Source organism: Prionailurus viverrinus, chromosome D1 (genome assembly GCF_022837055.1).
Source record: "Prionailurus viverrinus isolate Anna chromosome D1, UM_Priviv_1.0, whole genome shotgun sequence".
Taxonomy (NCBI): Eukaryota; Metazoa; Chordata; class Mammalia; order Carnivora; family Felidae; genus Prionailurus; species Prionailurus viverrinus.
The window spans coordinates 99,643,222-99,664,365 of record NC_062570.1 but is presented as its reverse complement, the minus strand read 5'-3'; the positions used below and the strand labels follow the sequence as shown (position 1 = coordinate 99,664,365).

The 21,144-nt window shown below is 47.1% G+C and overlaps 1 protein-coding gene across 37 annotated transcripts in view; it reads right to left on the bottom strand.

Annotated features, from left to right (window-relative positions):
- Window positions 1-1,057: 1,057 nt before the first annotated feature.
- The window catches only part of MADD (MAP kinase activating death domain), a 40,451-nt gene continuing 20,364 nt past the window's right edge, over window positions 1,058-21,144 (bottom strand). For 20 of the 37 annotated variants that reach the window (XM_047877652.1, XM_047877650.1, XM_047877649.1 and 17 more), the window contains 12 exons: window positions 20,748-20,906; window positions 17,854-17,962; window positions 17,158-17,278; window positions 16,953-17,058; window positions 15,686-15,796; window positions 13,014-13,121; window positions 7,118-7,282; window positions 6,797-6,869; window positions 6,550-6,656; window positions 4,322-4,391; window positions 2,373-2,419; window positions 1,058-2,039 (listed from right to left, as the gene is read on the bottom strand). In XM_047877652.1, the coding sequence (XP_047733608.1) occupies window positions 1,935-2,039; window positions 2,373-2,419; window positions 4,322-4,391; window positions 6,550-6,656; window positions 6,797-6,869; window positions 7,118-7,282; window positions 13,014-13,121; window positions 15,686-15,796; window positions 16,953-17,058; window positions 17,158-17,278; window positions 17,854-17,962; window positions 20,748-20,906 (1,281 nt within the window). In that variant the 3' untranslated portion in view covers window positions 1,058-1,934. Of the gene's footprint in view, window positions 2,040-2,372; window positions 4,298-4,321; window positions 4,392-6,549; window positions 6,657-6,796; window positions 6,870-7,117; window positions 7,283-13,013; window positions 13,122-15,685; window positions 15,797-16,952; window positions 17,059-17,157; window positions 17,279-17,853; window positions 17,963-20,747; window positions 20,907-21,144 lie in introns of those variants that run through there. The other 17 variants (XM_047877673.1, XM_047877674.1, XM_047877681.1 and 14 more) reach the window with 3 other exon arrangements.

The following is a 21,144-nucleotide window of genomic DNA, read 5'->3' as shown; positions in this document are numbered from 1 at the left end:
GGAAATATACTTGACCTTCAGAGCAAAATTCCAGGTATTCTGTCTCATGAATGAGTTGAATGAAGCTGAGAGTGGAATCCTACATTCATAAAACACTAGAAGAAACCTCGGGCTTCCCCCACTTGTGTATGTCCTTCTGATGAGGAAACTGAGGCGCTGTGATGGAAGGAAACCCGGGGCTCTCCCGCCTGGTCCCCTGTGCTCTGTACTGCCTTTGTCCTGGGGACCTGTGGTTGCAGCAGCCTGGATGTGGGGCAGTGCTGAACTTCCATGTGGTTCTGTGCCCATAGGGTCTGGGAAGGAGCCGCGCCAGGCTGCTTCGGGGTCCCAGTATGCAACAAGTCCACGGCCCTTCCACACCTGCTTCCCAGTGGGAGAGGGTGGTCCTGTCCAGTGCAAGATATTGGGAACCAGGGGCCTCCTCTGCTCTTCCTTTCCCCGTAGGGAGCCTAAATCCAATTATCAGTCTACTTTTGGGAGGAAGAAGCCAGCCAGCCGGTCTCAGAGTGCCCTGATAGTGTGGATGGTCTTTCTTGTCCAGGTAGCTCCAAAGGATTTTCTGTGGCATAGAAAAAAAAAATTCCAGGAAGCCTGGTCCTAGGGTTGCTTCTCTTAAGAGTCCCACCCAACCTAAGGCACTCCTGGCCAAGAGCCCTGAGCCCGGGCTCCAGGCTCTGTGAGACGCCCTGGCCAAGTCATACCACCTCTCTGGACCGCACCTGTGAGGGGCCGGGGGGCCCTGGTTTTTCCTTCACTGCTAAATGAATCTCTCTGCTCAAATGTCTAAGCCCAGTTTGGCTGCTTCCTCCAGTGGCCAGTCCTTAGCAGGGCAGCCCTTGGGGGCTGGGCGGGGGGCATAGGGCAGGAAGCCCCTCCCATAGCCTCTTCCTGGAAGCGGGGTGGGAGGCTGGGGCTTCAGCATGCCAGGACTCCAATGCGCACGATCTCATCTCCCTCCTTCTAGGCCTGAGATGCCTCTGTAGAGTCCAGGGACAGCCTTCCTCAGGCCTGGGCGGAGAGGAGGTGTCATTAAATACAAGTTGGTCAAGAGCCCAAGGAGAGTTAAGGACATTTATTTCACATTCACACATCTGTACATTTTTTATAAATAATGTAGAGCTGAAATATGTACAATCACCTCTTGCCCACTCCCAGGCCATCCCTCCCTTCCAGCACCCAGCTGCCTGCAGACACGGACGTGTATACTGAGCTCGGCTCTCCCCTACCTGGTTCCCGGGCATGGTAGCCAGTGGTCTCTGGGACTCTCCCAGCCCAACCACTCTGGTCTTTCATGCCGAGGCAAAGCAGACCTTAGGGAAATTGCTGCTCAGCGAGAAGGAGCCCCTCGGTGCGGCTCCACCGCAGTGGGAAGCCGTGGCAGGCGGCAGCTACGGGCTTGGGAAACGCGTAAGGAAGGAGGGAGGCTGCCACTCACTCTGCTGCCCCGTGACTCTCCCGGCCTTTCCCTGCCCACCCCTTCTCTGGAGGACAGGTCTCAAGCTCCCCTCACTCTGCACCGAGTGGGCCTGCGCCCAGGACCCAGTCACGCCGGATCAGAGGAGACGGACAGCCAGAGTCCTGCACTGGAGGGTCATAACACCAAGGACGAGGAACCACGACACAAATGTCTCAGGGACACGCAAGGGTGGGCTCGTACTGTACTCAGAGTTCTTACAAGCCATCGGCCCAAAAGACAGACATCACTCTTGAGCCCTGAGGGGACAGGAGGCTGGTCTCCTGGGAGTGGAGAGGGAGCAGGTGGAGGAAACCGGCTGAGTCCTGTGACAGACACTAAGACACGCTGAAACACACAACTCTGGACCAACTAAGCCACGGCTAGGGGCTCGCAGAGGACACACGCGCGCGGCACGGTGTGCTTGCGGACGGAAGACGCAAGCACATCCCCCGGACTGGGGGGCTCTCGACCCCTCCCATCAGCTCGAGACGGGCCGGGGTGGGGTCCTGAGATCTTCCTCACTGCTACGGACTGCGGCCACATACGAGAAGAGACACAACACAGAGTAGCAGATCTCATGGGCCTAGAGGGAAGAGAAAACCAGACGGATCAAGTTCCTGAGATTCCGGCATCACCGCGCGTGGAGGTCTGCCAAGCAGGAAACTCTGCCCTCACACCGGGCTCGGGGCTCACAGCTGGCCGGCGGGAGAGGGGATCTGCGCGCGTGTCTCTCTCTCCCAGGGCCGAAGACTGGTTTCGGCTCCGGCTGGACCTGTGGCATCTCGACCAAACTCAGCTCTCAAACCATTCCTAGTGCCCCGTACCCCATGCTCTCAGAGGGCCCACCCACTCCTGTCTGAAGGTCCCCAGGGAGCCCTGCGCACACTGGCCTGCCGGGGTTGGGCGGCACACTCACCATTGGTGTCTTGTACTTGTGGCTCACCACTTCTTTAATTTCAGGAACTAAAACCGGACGGGCAAGAGACAAAACAGAAAGTTCAAAACTAAGAGCGGTAGTGCCAGGCTCTCCCAGGCGGCAGCGCCCGGCACCAGGGTCCCCTTCCCCACCGTGGCACGTCCCAGTGGCTGTGGCGGCTCAGGCCATGCCAGCTTCTGTCCAGCTGCTGCTGGATGAGAGGCCGCTGCCCCAGACTCCTCAGCCAGACCTCTGAGGCCTGCTGTGGCTCCCTGTGCCATGGCTGTGACTCTACCCACTTCCTGGAGAGCCTCAGCAGGGGAGCGGGCTGGCCTCTCACCAGCCTGTTCACTGCCACTGTCCAGGGCCCTGCAGAGCTGCGGTGGGGCGTTCCCACGTTTTGGCTGAGAGTTGTCTCTAGCCTGTGCCTCTCGCCGTGCTGAGATGCCCGAGAACTCATTCCTGTGACCAGCCCGAGACTGTTCATGTTAAGCATGGTTCCCTGCACTCCCAGCCTCTACACAGAGGGTCCTTAGGCTGGATGAAGAAGCGGCATGATACTCAACCCACCAGACCTGTAAGTTTCCTTCCCTGAGTGGCAGGAGAGGCCCAGGCCTGCCTGTGTGAGGGAGAGCGTCAGAGGGCTCTGGAGCAGACACACCGAGCGGAAGACAGGCGAGTACAGCACCCGGGGAGGGAGGTGACAGGGAGCATCAGGCAAAATACACACATGTCCACAGCCCAGAATGCAAGACTAAGAGTCACTCCTGCCCCAGCCATGCAGGGGTTCTGCTTGGCCAGAGGAAGGAGAAAGGCCCCCCCCCCCCCCCGGGGCACAGCCATCCTGATGGCCCCTGGAGGTGGGAGCAGGGGGGCATGGCATCACCCTGGGGGCCAGAAAAGGTAGCAGGAGAGTTGGCCACACCTTCTTCCGACCCTGGGAGGTAGAACTCAGGGGGACCCAGGGTTAACCAGGGAATAAACTCATCATAGGTAGAGCAAGAAGCCCAGGTCCTTCTTCTGAGTTGAAAGATTCCCCCAAATATCTCTCTGGCAGAAGAGAGGAGGGAGCACACAGGGGAGAAAACTCAGAACGAGTGAGCCAGCACGCGGGTGGGGGGAGGCTGAGAGGAAGAGGGTGGGGAGAAAAGGGATGAGACAACTGGCAATGGGAGCGGCTGGCCTGGTTGAAGGGAGCCCATCCCACCCACGGCAGGGCCCAGGCAGGGGCCTGGGGGGAGGCAGCACGAGCCGAGGTCACTTTACCTGCTGGAGAACGAAGGTTTTCATAGCAGCGATGGGGGGCACAAAAGAATGAAGCACAAACACAGCAGGAACTCAAAGCCCCAGGGTGAGAACCCACTACACCACTTCTCAGCGCCTGGCTGCAGGGAGGCTGGCTCCCAGCCTCCAGCTACAACTGCCCTGCCTGCCTCTGAGGCCCACGAGGCTCCCTGCCTTCCAGAGTGAGTCTGCCGGTACCACCATGCGCCCTCCTCCAGCGCAGAGGCTCAGGGGACACCAGAGCGGCACCAGGTGGCTACATGGAGCACTGGGCTGCCAGGAGAATCGCAGCAGGCGACATGAACACAGTAGAGCTTGGAAACTGCCCGTCTGCTCTGCCCCAGAACTTTCTGATCACCAGCTGGCCAAGCAAGGGAAGGTGGCACCAGCTCGCTGAGCCTTTGTAGGGGCATCTCTGAACTCTAACCCTGTCTAAGGCCACTTGCTCTTCCGGGACCCACTCCCTAGCGGCTCTGGTCTCTCTTTTCTTTCTTCCTCCTTCCCTTTGCTCATCTCGGGTTCCCTTTTCTTCCCTATCGCTCCTAATCCTCCTGACCTCTCTGCAGAGGTGGTTCTTCTCTCTGCCTCTAGTCCCTCCTCTGGAGCTCCGAGGTTTGAGTTACTGCCATGTGAGTCCAGACCTAAGAGCAAAATAGTGTAATTACCAAATTCCTCCAGGACAAAGACGCCTCGAACTGTATTGCACTTTTTAATGTGATTCAGCTCTATGAAAACCTGCAAGAGAGGGAGGGAGGGCGGGGTAAGGCCCAAAGGCTCTCCCCCTGCCCCGCAAAGCCCACTCTCCCAGCTCTAGCCCCACCCACACACGGAAGACCTAGTTCCCAAAGGGAGGACCAAAGAATCCACACACACACAACTCAAAAGCGCTAAGAAGCGAAGACAGCAGAAAGGGCATGTACCTTCCGCTCCTGGCCGGAGGAGAAAGCATGGGAGAGAAATGAAGGCGTTAGTTTTAACGGTCAAACCCAACCCGAAGGCCCCTCTGCTGTCCTGGGCTGCCCGCCCATACCCTCTGCCCAGGGCAGCGCTTGGAGGACACGGTGCCCCAGGGGTCTCCCCGCTCAGCCCATCAGCTCTCTACCCTTCCATGCATCCTCCTCCGGCGCAGAGGGCTGGCACGGGCGCAAAGCTCCCCTCAGATTGTCCTTGGGGTGGGAGGTGTTGGTATCTTCCTTGAAACAAAATCCAGGCTCTCCCCAGAAGTACACGGTGATATAGTAACAGCTACCTCTTAGGAGCAGCTACTAGGAGTTCCACAAATACTATTTGTAATCCTTACACCTATGTGGCCCACCATGCAGTAGTGCCCTCGTTTTCGAGCTGAGGACAGAGGATCAGAAAGTTTATCTGCCCGTGAGTACTGAAGCTGGGCTCTGACTCCAAGCACATCCTGACTCCAAAGGCCCACTTGTTACCCCACTCTGTCGGACTCTCCCAGAGGGTCCAATGCTTCAACTCCGAAGGACTGTTAGGTGGTGGAAGACGGACCCCAGGGCCATTATCTCGTTATCAGTCAGGGTCTGACTCCCCCTATAGGCAGGATCTCTCTTCTAGGGCGAAGCCTTAAACTACAGACCAGGTCGTGCATGCGGTGCTAATGGTTAGACATTAGGTTGGTCCAGAGGGGCTCTGCTGACGCTGGTACCCAGAAGAGGGCATCTGGCTGTTGTTTAACAAGATCTCTTCTTCAGAAGGTAAGGCATCGGGGGAAGCCTCTAAATGCAGTCAGAAGCCTGCTTCCCCAAGAAGTGCTGGCACCTTCACGTTCCAGAAAAGTACTTCAGTGAACCTCTCTTTGGGCTGACCCTAAGGTCTCAAGTATACTATTTAATACATTAATGTTACTGATAGTAAATATACTGCTGACAGTACACTGCCTGAGCAGCTGTTTCCCATCACACCAAAGCTGCCCGGTTAGATTCCTAAAAGAAGGAGAACTAAAATGGCAGTGGAGGAAGAAAGCCACAGGGTCCAGATGTTCACCTCCCCTGAGTATCTGCTGCCTGGCCAGGGGCTGTGGTGCTTCACACATTCGGACCTGGCTCAGAACCTCAAGGAGAGGAACCAGTACGTCAGGGAAGGGGTAGGGAAGGCACTTGTGTGAAGAGGCAGAACTGGGAACGGACCTGGGATGATGCGCTGGCCTCAGAAAGGAATTAGCTTAAGGAATGTCCACTGAGAGAAAAAGTATCACTGCGTTAAAAGACCAAGAGAAAAAAAAAGTCAGCTCCTATAGTGAATCACAATGAGAGAAAGATGTATTCTGATGTGCTCCCCAGTCAAGGAAAGGGAGCGGGGCCTGCGGAGCAGGGGGCAGAGTGGGGACACTCAGAAGCACGAAAAGAATAGGAAGAAGAATCAGCAGGAGAAATCGGCAAATAAACACACATCCTCCAGATAGGACAGACACAAGCCACTCACACACACACACACACACACACACACACACACACACACACGCTTCACACACACCAGCAACACGCGAGGAGATCAGCTGGTCTAGACTCTCAAAAGCAAAACCACCAAGCAAAAGCACACCCTGGGAATAAGGGAAGGCAGACACTGTGCGAAGAAGGGCCAAGTGAGACGCTCCCACTCACACTGTACTGAGTCTAATGGACGGAGGCAGCCTAGCCACCAAGGCTCCCCCTCTTTCCCAGCCCCCCACGTGGGCGCCCCCCTGCACCTTCAAGGTGGTCACCAACGTCACTGTGCCCTCACTCTGATTTCTCTCTCTGGTCCAGCTGCTTCAATCCTCCCACTGGCCCCAAAGGCCCTCAGGCTCACTGGGAAAGCACCGGGACCCGGACACTGAGCCTCACAGCAGATGGAAAAACAGGGCTAGGAAGCCTGTGCTGCCACTGGCACCTACCTGGTTGTGCATGAACTTGAGATTGATCCCTTCTAGGGTGACCTGCAGCAAGCCACCCTCACCCGTCTTCATGTCCTGCACGGGGAACTCGCCACCTAGTTCAGGGCCTGTGGTGGGGGAGGAGGTTATCAGCTAACTGGGGAGATGGGGAGCCCCACGCCTGACTTCCTTGTCAGGCCTCTGACACGCAGGAGCATGGGTAAAAATAAACGGAAGGCACTTGCTCGGGGAATCATTCTCTTCTCACCGGGTTTGATGCTTTGCTGTCGGGCAGCAGCTCGCTCCATGCTATCCTTCACACAGTAGTACAGCTCCCGACACTGCAGCACACGGGGGAGAGAGCTGTCCTGTCGTCCGAGCCTTCCGGAGTCCCCCTGCTCTGCTCTCTAACAGCTGCCAAGGGCCTGGGCCGATGCCAGGGCGCCAGAGACAGCTTTATGTGTCCCACACAACAGCCAGAGGCAAACGTGGGGCTCTGACACGGACTGTGGAATTTTAACTTCCCTGAAAGAAACTCCAACCTTCGCCCACAGTGCCCACCCCCAGCTCAAACAGAGCTCATGGGTACCTTCTTAGTATAGAATTTGTTGAGCTGAGTCTCAGAGCCATTTCTACGCCACAAGCACAACACCTTGGTCTTGGGACAGTAGGTCATGTTGATGAGCTTCTCGTACCACCAGCGCTCATACACCGTCCCGATGTTACTACGCAACACCACACAGTCATCACACACCTGCAGGAGTGCACAGAGTGGGTCAGTGGCGCTTGTCTCTTAAAGTCTCCTTCAGCCCAGGCCACACTACAGGGAAAGGGTGGGACGGCTGGTCCTGGGAGCATCCCCACGGTCAGGTTTTCTGCCTTCTGTTCACAGTCTTCCTTTGGTGGAGGCACAAACACTGAACTGCTGGGCATACTGTCCACTAGAAGGTTTACTGGAAGAAAAGGAATCACTGGCAGGAGGAGCCTGTGAGCAAGGAGGGAGGCTCAATCAGAGTTTCAATTTTCACTTCAACCAGTGTCTGTTACCTCTTAGATGTTCTAGGCTTAAGAGGGTATCTCATGCCGCCATGTTCCAACCTTAGGAATCATCTCTGTTGACGAGTGCAAAGGCAGAGGATTATGGCAGACTTAACCAAGGAGAAAAAAATGGAACCAATGATTTTCTAATACTGCCTTGATCCTAGTTCTGCATAAATCTTTTATCTTAATTAATTCATTAATTTATTTATTGATGTTTACTTATTTTTGAGAGAGAGACAGAGACAGAACACAAATGGGGGAGGGCCAGAGAGAGAGGGAGACACAGAAGCTGAAGCAGGCTCCAGGCTGTCAGCACAGAGCCTGACATGGCGTTCGAACCCACAAACTGTGAGATTGTGATCTGAGCCAAAGTCAGACACTTAACCGACTGAGCCACCCAGGCGCCCCTCTGCATAAATCTTTTAAGTAATTAACCATACAAGTGACACGTGGGCAATGCTTACTGCAAAAAATATTATACAATTCAGGGAGATATAAATGAAAGTGAATATGAAGTCCTCCTTCACATTCTTTTCTTGTTCAACATTCTCCAAGACCTGACTGCATTAGGTTTCTGGCTGTCCCATTACTTAGCTGTGTCACCTTGAACAAGTTAGCCTGCATCTACGTTTCTACGTTTCCTCATGTGAAGATTAAATAAGTTAATGTGCAGACTTTTTAGAACAAAGCCAGGCACACAGGAAGTACTCTAGAGTTAGATGCTGTAACGATAATAATAATTACAATATAGGAAATGTAACAATGATTATTATGACCCCATCAACGGTTCTCAAGTCTTTCTCCACATGAGACCATCTTCCTGAGTTCCTGAATCCCTCTCTTCTGGATGGCTTGAGGCAGCACCTCAATCTCATCATGTCCAAATCTGAAGTCCACATCTCTTCCTGGGTAGATCCTCTTTCTGCGTCCCCTAGTTGAGTAAATGGTGTCACCACCCAGCTGCCCAAGCCAGACATGAAGGAGTGATGCAAGACTCCTTTTGCCTCTCACTACATCACTGAGTCCTATCCATTCTGAGTCACCCTGGAACTCTCCCCCTCCCCCGCTTCAGCCATTCATTCCTACTTCTTCTAAGTCTAAACTCAAAGGTCACTTCTAAGGGGTAACCCATGACTCCTAGACCCTCTGCTATGTTTTCCCAGACTGCCTACTCCCCTGAGCATCTTCTTTCATAACGCTCATCACACTTTATGACACTGTTTCATTAGCTGACTTCCCTGATGGCTTGTCAACCCTGGAAGGGCAAGAGGAACGATGTCTCCCTTATTCACTGCTGTAACCCCATACCCAGTGCACCTGGCATAGAGTATGTGTTCCATAAACATTAAGTGAACAAAAAAGGAATACACAGGACTACCAGGTTCAACCTACTATGTTAAGAGTTACTGAGGCTCTAAAAGCCTTATGAAGAAAAAGATGACAGGGGCACCTGGGTGGCTCAGTCAGTTGAGTGTCCAACTCTTGATTTCAGCTCAGGTCATGATCTCATAGTTCGTGAGTTCAAGTCCTGCAACAGTCTCTGCTGATAGCATGGAGCCTGCTTGGGATTCTCTCTCCCCACCTCTATCTCTGCCTCTCCCCCGCATGCTCTTTCTCTTTCTCTGTCTCAAAATAAACTTTAAAAAAAATATATATTTAAAAAAGAAAAAAAGAAAAAGGTCATAAAATAGTTGAGTTAGAAATTAAAAATTTGAGTTCTGGTCCCAGTCTGACTCCAGGTGAAAAATGAAGACAATTACCCCGACTTCCCATAATCCTTTAAGAACACAATGTCAAGGAGAGGGGCAGGACAGGTATTTATAAGAACATAGGATTTCTAGGCTTGAAAGATGATGATCATAAAGTATCATACTTGCCTATGCTGCTGGTGGAGGTGTAAACTGGTATAGTGTTTGGAATGGCAATTTAGCAGAATCTATAAAAATTTTATTTATTAAAAAATTTGTTTTTAATGATTATTTATTTTTGAGAGAAAGAGAGATAGAGAGACAGAGTGCGAGTGGGGGAGGGGCAGAGAGAGAGGGAGACACAGAATCCAAAGTAGGCTCCAGGTTCTGAGCTGTCAGCACAGAGACTGACACGGGGCTCGAACTCACGAACCATGAGATCATGACCTGAGCCAAAGTTGGACACTTAACCGACTGAGCCACCCAGGCGCCCCTATAAAAAATTTAAATGTATATAAGCTTGATCCAGAAATTTTCACACTAAGAATCTAGTCTGTAGAAATTCTCATGTGAGTGTACAAAGACATACAGTCAAGCATATTCAATGAACCATTATTTTTTTTTAAGTGGGAATTGAATAACTCATGGTATACATCCATATAACGCTTGATAGCTAAACATCCATTAAAAAAACGGAGACAAGGGCATATGGCCAGCTCAGTCAGTGAAGCATATAACTCTTAATCTCAGGGTTGTGAGTTCGAGCCCCACATTGGGTATAAAGCTTACTTAATGAAAAGAAAAGAAAAGAAAAGAAAAGAAAAGAAAAGAAAAGAAAAGAAGAGGGAAGGGGAGGGGAGGGAAAGGGAGGGGAGAGGAGGGAAGGAAAAAGAAAAAAGAAGGGCTCTTGGGTGGCTCAGTCAGTTAAGCATCCAACTCTTGATTTTGACCCAGGTCCTGATCTTATGGTTTGTGGGTTCAAGCCCCACATCAGACTCCACGTGTTGTCAGCTTGGAGTCTGCTTGGGATTCTCTCTCTCTCTCTCTCTCTCTCTCTCTCTTTCTGCTCCTTCCCCGCCTGTATGTGCATGCTCTTTCTCAAATAAACTTAAAAAAAAAGACAGAGAAGAAAAAAGAAAAAAAAGGAAAAACAGATAGATCTATATAATATGTAGACATGGAAAGATGTCAGTCATAAATTAAGTGAAAAAAATCAAATTATGTAACAATATATATAGTTTGATACCACTTTTGTAAACACTAAAACAAAATTTTATATAAGTAAATTGTATTTATAGAAATATGCATTTTTAAAAATCATTCCAAACTCTTTGACAGTGGTTACTTCTGAGACCTAGTACTGAAGGAAGTGAAGGGAAACTTTCACTTTTTATTTACTTCTACACGGTTTGAAACTTTCACAACATATACTGTTCTACTTCTGTAATTAAAAAAAAAAAGGGTAATAGAGAGGATTTTTTAAAAGTCTTTGCAAATTGCTCTCCAAGTGATCATGCGGCCAGCAGGCTATGCAGAGAAGAGAAAGGCTAAATTAGTAAGCTAACCGTAGTGGGTGACAGAGTGAGTGAGGTACAGTCTTATTTGACACTTTAAAGGAGAGGGATCTGGGAGGTGACAGATCCATTCCATACTCCAGGGACTTCGTACGAGGCTCCCCTGTATGGTGGGGAGTGTTAGTCCTATACTTCAAGGGATCTTCTCTATTTATTTTTTCAAAGGAAGAGGAAAGGGCAGGAATCACCCGCTACCTGCATGTGGTGCAGACGTCCTATGTTAGCCCTCAACTCGAGCAGACACCTAGCCAAATTCTAAAGTTTCACGGTGGCATGAAAATGACTCCCTTCTCAGCTACACCAACACGAATGTTCCTGCTTCAGGGCAGAACTCCTGCCTCATGTCTGATAAACTATTTGCTCCAAAAGCTGTGGATGTGAACACCCAACTCAACTAAACCAAAAGGAAGAAATACTTGTAAAAATTAATTGATTTCACGACTTTATATGGGAGTTGTACTTGGTCCCTACGATTATGTAGAAGAGATTCATTTTAAAATAAAAAATACAGAAATAAAGATAACACAGCCAACTGCCTTTACAATCCTGGAGTAAGGAAGGTTTTTCTTTTTTCTTTCTTTCTTAATGTTTATTTTTCAGAGAGCGCAAGCAGGGGAGGGGCGGAGAGAGAGGGAGACACAGGATCTGAAACAGGTTCTGAGCCATCAGCACAGAGCCCGATGCGGGGCTCGAACTCACAAACCGTGAGATCATGACCTCAGCTGAAGTCCAATGTTTGACCGACTGAGCCACCCAGGTGTCCCTAGGAAGGTTTTTCTACCTCTGACTCAAAATCCAGAAACTATTAAAAATTAATAGTAAACTTAAAAATTACAGTTGATTAATTCAACCACATAAAACTAAAAAAATTCTGCATGGCAAAAAAAAAAACATAAGCAAACTCAGAAGACTCATGAGGAATTTCACAGTGGATGGAGCAGTCTGCCCACATCTAAATCCACTAATCACCAGGAGGGAGATGACCATATGGCACAATAGGCAATATACAGCACCACCTACGAAGTATTCTTGCCAAAATACTGAATCTGAAACTCATCAAACCTCAAGATTGAACTACTGGTTTATAAAAAATACAAGTGGTGGAAAAACATGTTGACACCAAAGAGATGCAGTCAGATGCAATCAGCAAAAAAATCTAGAATGTGAGAATGTGAGATACTCCATATGGCACATTGCTTCAACAAAATAAATGGCAAAGTGGGAAGGGAACTATTATATGTTAGGAGATACTTCAGAGTCAGATCAACCAAGATCATTAATGCATTTTTTCCTTTGGTTCAGTGATGCCACTCTGAGAGTTCTTGGATAACTTGCACATGTGTGGAAGGAAGAAGGCATGGCATCACGCATAGTAGCACCATTAGCAATAGTACAAATGTGGAAGAAAAGCAAGGGCACATATATATTGACTGCTTAAATCAACTATGGTACAGTCACATCATGGAATACTACTCAGCTGTAAAAAGAATGAGAACCAGAGGGAATAGAGTCAATAACATTGTAATAACGTTACAATAATGGTGACAGATGGTGACTGCACTCATCACGGTGAGCCATGCATGATGTACAGAACTGTCAAGTCACTGTGCTGTATGCCTGAAACTAATATAACCTTGTATGTCAAATCTTCTTCAAGTAAAAGAAAAAACCCATGAGAACCCTCTGTTTGTACCGACAGAGAGATCTTCAGGATATGTTCAATGAGAAAAGCAAGGTACAGATCAGTGGATATGATGCACTACCTTTCTGTCAGAAAGAAGAAAGATCAGAACTGATGCACACATCTTATTGTGTGTGTGTGAAGTACCACTGGAAGAAACAAAAGAAACCAATACAAGTGGTTACCTATAGGAGGGAGGGGCAAAGTGGATGGGAAATTGAGACGGAGGGCTAAGAAAGAGAACAAGGCTTCCCCATGCCTACCATTTTAGTTGTCTTGACTTAGGAACAATGTGACTACATCATCTATTCAATATATATTTAAAAGAAATGATGGGGAATCATATATTATATCATTTGCATAAGAGCCTGACTATTAAATGGATAAATGGGTCACGAAGATGAGTAAGTGGGAGAAATATTCTGGCATCAGTTCTAGAAGTTCCTTGTGACTTCTAAATGTTCCTTTGAGACATCTGAACTGGCATGAACTAGCATTTACCTCCATGAAGAAGATATCTCCATTTGTGTCTGTCCCCGCATGTACCACAAATGTCTGCTTCTTCATGTGTCGGCTGCCACTGGACCGGATAGAGAGGTCACGTCCATTCTGAGAAAAGAGAGATCTGTTAGACACATCCATATGTCTCTCTCACAGAACAATCTGGGCCGAGAATTCCGCCCCCACTCCACCCTCCCCCTCCGCCCCTCCCACCCCTCCCACCCCAGCTTCAGCAATTAAATTCCTATCAGCTTACTTAGCACAGTGCCATCTGCTGGCTATAGGCCACTAGGGACATGTTCTCAAACTTTTTGGTCTTGGGACTCCTATACCTCTTAAAAATTGACAATCCCCAAGAGCTTAGGTTTATGTGAGTTAAATTTGTAGATATTTACCATACTAGAAATTAAAACTGAAAATGTTATTCATTTTAAAGTAGTTGATCATTCATTAATAACACATCCATTACATGGTAATATAAATAACTTTTTAAAATAACAACCATATGCTCCCCCCATCCAAAAATGAGAAGACTGGCACTGTTTTACATTTTTGCACATCTCTTTAATGTTTGGTTTTAAAAAATGGCTGGATTCTCATATCTGCTTTTTCATTCAATCCGTTGTGACACATTGCTTTGGTTGAAGTATATAAAGAAAATTTGGTCTCGCAAATATGTATTTGGAAAAGGGAGGAGTATTTTAAGAGAGAGACAGCGAGAACACAAGCGGAGGAGAGGAACAGAGGGAGAGAGAGAGAATCTTAGGCTCTATGCGGAGCGTGGAGCCCAACATGGGGCTTGATCCCACAACCCCGGGATCACAAAATCAACTGATAAATGGAAAAAGAAGATGTGGTATATATACAGTGGAATATTATTTGGTGATGAAAAAGAATGACATCTTGCCATTTGCAACAATGTGGCTGGAACTGGAGGGTATTATGCTAAGCAAAATAAGTCAGTTAGAGAATGACAGATACCATGTGATTTCACTCATATGTGGAATTTGAGAAACTCAACAGATGAACATAGGGAAAGGGAAGGAAAAACGAAATAAAAACAGGGAGGGATGTAAACCATAAGGGACTCTTAAATACAGAGAACAAACTGAGGCTTGCTTGAAGGGCGTGAGGGTGGGTAAATGGGTGACGGGCATTAAAGAGGGCACTTTTCAGGATGAGCACTGGGTGTCATATGCAAGAGATGAATCACTGGGTTCTACTCCTGAAGCCAAGACTACACTGTATGTTAACTAGCTTGAAAATAAATTAATAAAAAAAGAAAAAAAGAGTTGGATGCTCAACCAACTGAGCCACCCAGGCGCCCCTGAACATTTTCTACTTTGTTATATTAAATCCATTTGTCTGCCTTACATTTTGAGTGTATCTTTACTCATACTTGAAGTTGTAACACAGATTCCACACAGTGGTCTTTTGGAAAATACTGGTTTAAGTTATGCAGCTCTTCCAAATATTGACACATTTCATTACAGAATATAAAAAAGATCACATTCATTAATATCAATCCCATTGCGGCATCTGGATGGCTCAGTTGTTTGAGCGTCCAACCTTGATCTTGGCTTAAGATTCTCTCTCCCTTCTGCCCCTCTCCCCCTCTTGCAATCTCTCTCTAAAAAAAAAAAAAATCTGGGGCGTCTGGGTAGCTCAGTTGGTTAAGTTTCCGACTTTGGCTCAGGTCATTATCTCGTGGTTCATGGGTTCAAGCCCCACATCAGGCTCTGTGCTGACAGCTCAGAGCTTGGAGCCTGCTTCAGATTCTGTGTCTCCCTCTTTCTCTGCCCCTCCCCTGCTCACGTGCTCTCTCTTTCTCTCTCTCTCTCAAAAATAAATACATATTAAAAAAAAAAAAGAGTGTTTAAAAAAATTTTATTTAAAAAATGTCAATCTCATTAGAAAAGTCTTTAAATATCAGGAAAACTCAAGCCTAAAAGTCTGCCAAATAAATACTCAACTCTGAATAACCAGTTAGTCATTCTTTCAAGTAAAAATGATGTCCCATGACCAAAGTTGTCACCTTGCAACTCAAACTGTCACAAATTGCTTTTCCTTGAAACAATCATCGTTTTGGTTTGCAACACAAACACTTTCTCTATATTTCTCATTTTGTCACATAAAATATTCAAAAGGTGTATAATCAATGATCAGATTTAATAAAATTAATGAATTTTAACTCTTTCATCAAGAACACTCTTAAGTGAAACTATTATTCATTTTTCTTTCTTTTTTTAAACTGAGAGGGCCCTCCATGGCTACCATCACACTGCCTCACGGTGTGAAGGTATCCAGGAGTTGTAACTATCACTGCTTTTGTACCATCAGTACAAATGTCAACCTCGTAAAAAAGGCAAAGAACATTTTAGTATTATTATAAAAGTAGTTTTTCAGCTTGTGGATCCTCAGGAGTCCACAGACCACATGTTGAAATGGCTGCACTAGGATGGTTTTAGGACAGAGAATCCTATCACAGATGAACAGAAAGACTAAAGCCTCATCTAGACTCAAAACCCTATTTTCAAAACTCAGTTTTCTGAAAATATACAAGCCAAGAAATGACCTGTAGGGAAGCCTGTGCACTGGGCGACAAGGCCCAAGCCTGGGAGGCGACAAGTGCAGTGGGAAGGGAGCCTAAGGAACAGCCTGGCTATGCTTACCAGGTTAGCCAGCTGATCAAGCACTTCATTGATTTGCTGGCTGTACACAAGCCCAATATGCGACTTTCCCATCAGGCGCCTCACCTTCTTCCGGATGTCATTCTTATTTACCTAGAAAGTCAAAACAGGATCTTAACAAGGGATCTGCTCTTGCAAATGAGGTAGAGGGAACATACAAGCAAGTTTCCGACCATTTGAGACAATTTGGAGACCACATCACTGAATAGGAGAGAAAATACTCAACTGTCTATTCTGCCAACAGGCTGGGAAGGAAAACCTTGGTTCTGTGTCTAGATGACTTCGGCAGAAAAGTAGCTTTTAGAGCAGGTCTGGTTCAAGTGGACAGGGGTTCAAGAAGACACCTCCTCCCTATCCCCAACCAATACATAATGTTCACCCCTAAAGGGGCCCTAAAACCCCCTGGGGCTCCTCAGAGTATAGTTCAGAAATGATGCCTTAGAGTAGTGACATTCTGGCTTGGTTGTAGCAGAGACACCTTCCCAGGGTTCGGGATCATCACTCTTTCTCAAGCAGAGTTAACTGGTACCCCTGGAGTTCAATAGAATGGAGTGAACTTACAGCAGAAAATGAAACAAACTGAGTCAGCCTGTAGGGTGTTCTCGTTCTCTGCATCTGATCAACCCATCCCTTCATCTTCAGGAGGGGAGAACAGGAGGAGGAGAAACCCAGGGGCTCACTCTCAAAACAACTCTCTTCTACCCACCAACCCCAAACTCATGTTTCCCTTTCAAAACAAGACCCCTCTATTTGGTAACATTCTTCTTCCACAGGTATAACAACTAAGTACAACCAAGTCAAACTAGAACATACCATTAATTTTTTAATGAGTAGCTCTTTTTACATCTATGGAAAATTCTATATGATAAAGGGCTAGTGCTAAAAAATGAATTCTGACTATCCTTTCTACGGTTTTAGAAACTAACACTTAAAAATTTTTTTTAATTCATTGTATTCTGTAGGGCGCTCTACTGGGATCCTAGAACTACTGGCAAAGGAAGCCCATTTAAATTTCTAAATAAATAAATGGTATAGAATCACCAATCATCTTTACCACATTCCTTAGCACAACAGCCTGGCAGCTTCAGACAAATGGATCATGTGTGAGCTAGATCTCAAACACTCAATCAGGAAGAGCTCTAGTAAGATGCTCAGAGAACTTCCCAAATGTCCCAGAACTTAGGTCATAGGAAAAAGCCTTTCCCTTCAAGCATCAGCAGTAGCTGGGCACAAGCAAAATCCACATTACCTTCATCAGCAGCATGTAGGAGATGAGGTTGTGCAAAAGCGTGGCCAGCAAACGATCTTCATCATCCTCCAGACGCTTCCGGTCATGTTCTCCCAGGGACAGGTACCTAAGCAGGAGACAGGGACAAGTCAGCCCTCAGATGGGAGACCACAGAACTCGGAAAAGGCTGAATTTGCATTTCCCAAGCATTTGCTAAGTCTCATACCTGTCGATCATTTCCTGGGGACCCTGATCCATACCCATTCCTTCTCTCTCCAACATCACAGCATCTAAGAATGCATCTTCCCAGAACTGCATTTGGTCCCACAAAGTAGAACGCTCTTTGCCTGTGTAGAATAGAATTTTTCTAGAGGCTTATTTAACATATAAAGAATATAGCTGCCAAACCAAAATAAAGAGTAAACTCCAGGTAGAAGGGACAAATTCTAGGACAAAGGAAACATGAGCCTCTCCACCCCAGAACTAACATCCTGCCACCAGCCCCAGCTCCTCCAAGTGAGGCCCAGCCCCTCCCGAAGAGGAAGGATGCACACAGCACACAAAGAAAGGTGGTTACTTATAGAAAAGGTCTCCATAGCCGCATCCTCTAACTGGTCCCACATCGATCCTTTGTCCCTTCCTGCCAATTTGTGAGCGGGAAGGACCATGGTAGCAAGAAAGGAAAGACAGACAGACAGAAAGACAGAGGCTGTTGATTAATACCAAAATCCAGTCTCTTATAGTGCTCACCTACTGCTATTTGCAGACCTGGTAAGTCACCTGCTTCAGATATAAAAACGCCCTCTAACATCAGCACTGAGATCGGCTTAAAGCTAAGCAGCTAGTTCTTTGGTGCTACCCTCTTCCCCAGCTGAGTCCAGCTTTCTTCCAGGGCAAGAGGCCTCCCCAGTCTGTTTCTCACCTAAGAGTCCCTCGTAGAGATAGACTCGCTGGCTTACATCTTCAGAAGAGCGAACTGGGCTGCCCACCAGCTTCTCCTTTACACTTGGCTTCAAGCTGTGGGCTTTCCCCTACAAAGAAGAGGTACCAGTCAGCTGCCTGAGGTACCGATGGATAGGGTTTGCCACCAGCTCACTAAGAGGCTCACACACCTGTTATCTTCCATTAGCAACGTATACTCTAGGAGTCCTGCTTTTGCTACTCTGCTTGCCCCAAGGATTTGACCAGAAGTCAATGTGATAATGCTGCTGTTACTGCCTCTTAAAACATGCAATCACATTTTCATTTTGCTTATCTTTACCCTTTAGTCTCTATAAAAGACCATTTACTCTTTAAAAAAAAAAAAAAAAAGCAAATTCTCTGTAGCAGCATGATGCAGTAGAAAGAACACTGGTTTTGAAGTCGGACTGACCAAGGTTCAGATCCCTGTCTCTCGCTAGCTGTGTGACCTTAAGCATAAAACTTAGCTTCTCTGAGTCTCATTTTCCTCACCTATAAAAGGAAGGTATGTATCATCTACCTCACAGGACTATTACAGGAATTAAATTAGAAAAAAATATAGGAAGCACTTAATCAGGCCTGGCACATGGTGTTGATAAATGTTAATTTTCTCTTTCCTACTGTCTCTTAGAAATATCTGCCCCGGGGCGCCTGGGTGGCGCAGTCGGTTAAGCGTCTGACTTCAGCTCAGGTCACGATCTCGCGGTCCGTGAGTTCGAGCCCCGCGTCAGGCTCTGGGCTGATGGCTCAGAGCCTGGAGCCTGTTTCCGATTCTGTGTCTCCCTCTCTCTCTGCCCCTCCCCCGTTCATGCCCTGTCTCTCTCTGTCCCAAAAATAAATAAACGTTGAAAAAAAAAAATTAAAAAAAAAAAAAAAAAGAAATATCTGCCCCTTAGAAATATCACTAACTTTATGTGCCACTTCCACAATAGTCGGCTTTCTAATCATTCAAAAAAGATTTTTAACTGGGTCAGGGGCAGGTTTCATGCCCATTTCACAACTCCTGCAACAGCATAAGCAGAGAAGCAACCAATCAAAGGTTATTAGGCAATACCTAATTAGTGCATCTAAATGCCAGTCTCCAGATTCATAGCCCAATTCTTTGTTCAATGGACCATACTGACTTAATCCAATTTATTTCTTACTGTTTAGCCTTTTTTTTGAGCCAAGAAATTTAATTGCTCTCAGCAACTCAGCTGTACAAAAACAGCCCTTGCCCACCAGCACAGAACAAGTAAGAATTTGTCCCAGGAAGGTGCCAGGAAAGGCAGCACACAGCTGAAAGGCTTTTTGCAAGACTGCTATCCCATATTATCTATCTTAACTTCCAGAATGGAGACACACGGGAAGGATTTAAAATACTCTCATTAAAATGGTCTATTTAGACTCAAGGAAAGTTAAGGTCCATTAACTTGAATGGCTCTGCTGACTTTCCATCCCATTTGCCACCTTCACTCAGGGATGTCACCTGCTCTATCAGAAACACACACAACAGAAAGCCCTGAGGGTGGGAATGATCACCAGTGTTAAATATTTGATTGCATTTAAATTCCATCTTCCATGCTCCCCACAAAGATAAGAACCTATAAGCTCCTGTAGAGACTATCCATTCTTGCCTCTAATAAAGTGACAAGCATATCAGAGTGCTTAGTGCTGTTTAAAGAGGCATGTATACACCAAAAAGTAGGGTGTCTAAAGGCAAGAACTAAACAGAATTAATTTAATTCCAACTGATTGCTGGCTTTTTATATGATGTAGGGCAAGTTCTTTTTCCCTAAGGCTTTGTTCCCATCAGAAGAGATTAGTCACAGAAACAGTGAATTGCAAACTTGTTTGAGAGTGAGAATCGTGCCTTATCTCTCTTTCTTTAGTACAGAATATAGCACTTAGTAGATCACTTAATAGATACTTATTAATGAATGAAAACATCAAATAACTGTTAAAAATATACTAAAATAGGGGCGACTGGGTGGCTCAGTTGGTTAGTGTCGGATTCTTGGTTTCGGCGCAGGTCGTGATTTCACGGTTTGTGAGTTCAAGCCCTGCGCTGGGCTCTGTGTTGACAGTGAAGAGCCTGCTTGGGATTCTCTGTCTTCCTCTCTGCCCCTCCCCTGCTCGTGTGCACATTCTCTTTCTCTCTCTCAAAAATAAATAAACATTAAAAAAAAAAACCATACTAAAATAAAAATAAAATGCTATTTTAAATTTTTTTTTTTCAACGTTTTATTTTTATTTTTGGGACAGAGAGAGACAGAGCATGAACGGGGGAGGGGCAGAGAGAGAGGGAGACACAGAATCGGAAACAGGCTCCAGGCTCTGAGCCATCAGCCCAGAGCCCGACGCGGGGCTCGAACTCACGGACCGCGAGATCGTGACCTGGCTGAAGTCGGACGCTTAACTGACTGCGCCACCCAGGCGCCCCTAAAATGCTATTTTAAAGCACTGTATAAATAGAGCAGTGACCAGCATAAAACCAAACTATTCCACAGCAACAGGCTGACTGGTACACACTATAACTGCCCTGACATTGCCACAAAGTACCCATCACCTTGTCTATTGTAAATGTGGGGATTACTGCTACTTAGGATTTGAGGCCCTTATCTGAGTGGGAGGGGAGCCCAACTCCTCAGTGATTCTTGAGAGGATCCTAAAAGCCCCAGATCATGGAGTCAAATAACTCTGAAAAAAGATTTGAGAAACATTTTCTTTGAAGCCAGATATATCAGGATTATTCATTCGTGACTGATTCCTGACATTCTCCTTTCCTTCTAATTGCCCCCTAACTTTTCATTCTTTTCTAATCCACTGCCCTCCCGTGAAAGAGCTGATCTCCTTTTGTTAGTAAACAAAACTCACAAAGATGGTGCTGGTAGCGGAGTTGGTCTCAATTTCACTATCAGACAAAGTGCCCCGAGAGCTGGCCAAGTGGGCGCTGCCCTCACCACCTGCTCCATCACCTGCGTTGCTGCTCAGGTCACTGTCTGCTCCAAGGGTCTCTCCAGAACTATTACTCACCTGGAAAGGAAAAAGGGGTAGTAAGGGATATTCCCCAGGGAAAGGTTCCCAGAAATGCCCAGCTGTTAGAGCTCTCCACTGCCATAGAGAAAGCACTGAACTTCAAAGGTGGGTCAGATAGCCTCTGGAAGTACCTTCTCTACAGGATGAGGTGCCCTGGGTGCAATCTCAGGGTCTGATCCCACGCATACAAACCTAGGACAGGTGAACATCTCCACCATGAGAACCAAGCTGACAG